Source organism: Pygoscelis adeliae, unplaced genomic scaffold, assembly GCF_000699105.1.
Source record: "Pygoscelis adeliae isolate BGI_AS28 unplaced genomic scaffold, ASM69910v1 Scaffold114, whole genome shotgun sequence".
Classification (NCBI taxonomy): domain Eukaryota; kingdom Metazoa; phylum Chordata; class Aves; order Sphenisciformes; family Spheniscidae; genus Pygoscelis; species Pygoscelis adeliae.
In genome coordinates this window covers 1,316,483-1,318,128 of record NW_008824587.1, presented here as the reverse complement: position 1 = coordinate 1,318,128, position 1,646 = coordinate 1,316,483, and the positions used below count along the sequence as shown (strand labels likewise).

At 56.5% G+C, this 1,646-nt stretch overlaps 1 protein-coding gene across 1 annotated transcript in view; it reads left to right on the top strand.

Annotated features, from left to right (window-relative positions):
* Positions 1-349: 349 nt before the first annotated feature.
* The window catches only part of NOTCH1 (notch 1), a 35,329-nt gene continuing 34,032 nt past the window's right edge, over positions 350-1,646 (top strand). Inside the window, 1 exon segment of the mRNA XM_009322145.1 lies at positions 350-419. Coding sequence (XP_009320420.1) covers positions 350-419 — 70 coding nt within the window.

Below are 1,646 nucleotides of genomic sequence, written 5' to 3'. Positions count from 1 at the left end.
ATCTGAGTCTTGCTGGTAGAACAGCTCGGCGCTGCTTCCAGCTGGCCGTCTGGCCGAGGTGTGATGGTGCCCATTCAGACTTGCGCGCCCTTGTCTGGACTCTGCCTTCCTCGGTGCACGGTAGCTCCTGGACCCGTTGCAGCGCCTCCGTCTACAGCTCTAGCATGTGTCTGGCGGACCGGGTCACCTCGTCTCACCTCCCTGCGTTGGCAAGTGCCCCGCGGGCAGGGGTCTGCAGTGTGGAACGGTGTCGGGGTTTCCACATACATCAAGCGAGGTCTGCTTGGTGCCTCAGTTTCCCTCCATGTGCTGTTGCTTATCTGAACATCAAAACCTGCCTTGGTGCGAGATGGAGCAGCACGACCTGCCAGGCGGATCCCGGCTCACGGAGGCGAATGAGGCGATGGAGGTGCCTATTGGTAAATGCAGTGCTCGGTGTGAGAGATGCAGGCTCAGGACCACAACTAAAGCCCGGGTTGAGGGGGGAGACCTCTGGCTGGGTCCTGTGGGGAGCCCTGTCCCAGCATCCTGCCCACTGCCCCACGCGCAGCGGGGTTCGTGCCCTGCTCGCGGCCGGTGATGTCCCACGTCTGTGTCTGCAAAGGGCTGTTGGGAGCATGTGAGCGGTGTGTGCGCTGGGTGTGCTTCCCTCGCACAGCAGTAATTAATGTCTACTTCAGGCGTTCACCCGTCACGTCCTCCCCTTCCCCCACGGCAGTCTGGAGTTAATATTGGAAAAGTCAGTTAAACAGTTAATGTTTAGGCCCTGGTTATTAGGCTCTTGCACATTTCCAGCAAAGGGAGCGGAGTTGCATTTTAATGGGAAACTTTCACGCTCAGTCAAGTTGCAAAAATTTATTTGTGCAGAAGTAATTTTCTTTTAACAAGTTTTCACCCTAATTCCCTTCCCCAAAATCTGAATTTAATGGTATTTATATGGGAAATGGATTTATTAAGTTTTAATGATGCTATAACATTGCCCTTATTTAATAGAAGGGGCACCCTGCAGGCAAGTGGTCTTGTGGTGGTGGGCTGGAAGGGCTGGGTGCCAGGAGGAGCACCTATGGGCTGGGGAGCCTGTTGCTTTGGGCTTGACCTAAAGTCAGTGTAGCTCAGAGAGGCGGTGCCAGGCTTTGCTTGGACCTCCGGGGCTGTGCAGGATCACTCCCAGGCTGTTGCAAGGGCTGGGGCTGCAGGGCTGCGCCTTGGCTGCTGCTGCCGATTCCTCCTCATCCTCCTCTGTGGCTCCTGGTGCGATGTGACGTTACCTGTGTCCACCACAACTGTCCCCAAGAGGAGCAATGAAAGGAGCCTTTGGCACTGGGGCTCTTCACTTTGTCAGCTGCTCTGTCCCATGTCCCCTTGCTGAGAGAGCTGGTGTCAGCGGGGCAATGGGGACCCCAAGGACTATATGCTCCCCACTGGCATCACTGCCTGGGGGGTTGAGTGCTTGTGAGCGTGCAGTGGTTTATTTTAAGATGGAAATTATCTGCTGTCGATGAGCAGCCGTGGAGGAGAGCACGGCCCCAGCGCTCCCGCCCCACCCGTGCATCCTTGCGCAGGGGGATCAGAAAAAGACCCTCCGAAAGGCACTCGCGGACGGTTAACCCATCGAATAGCTCCTCTCGGGGCAGGTGGAGGAATGT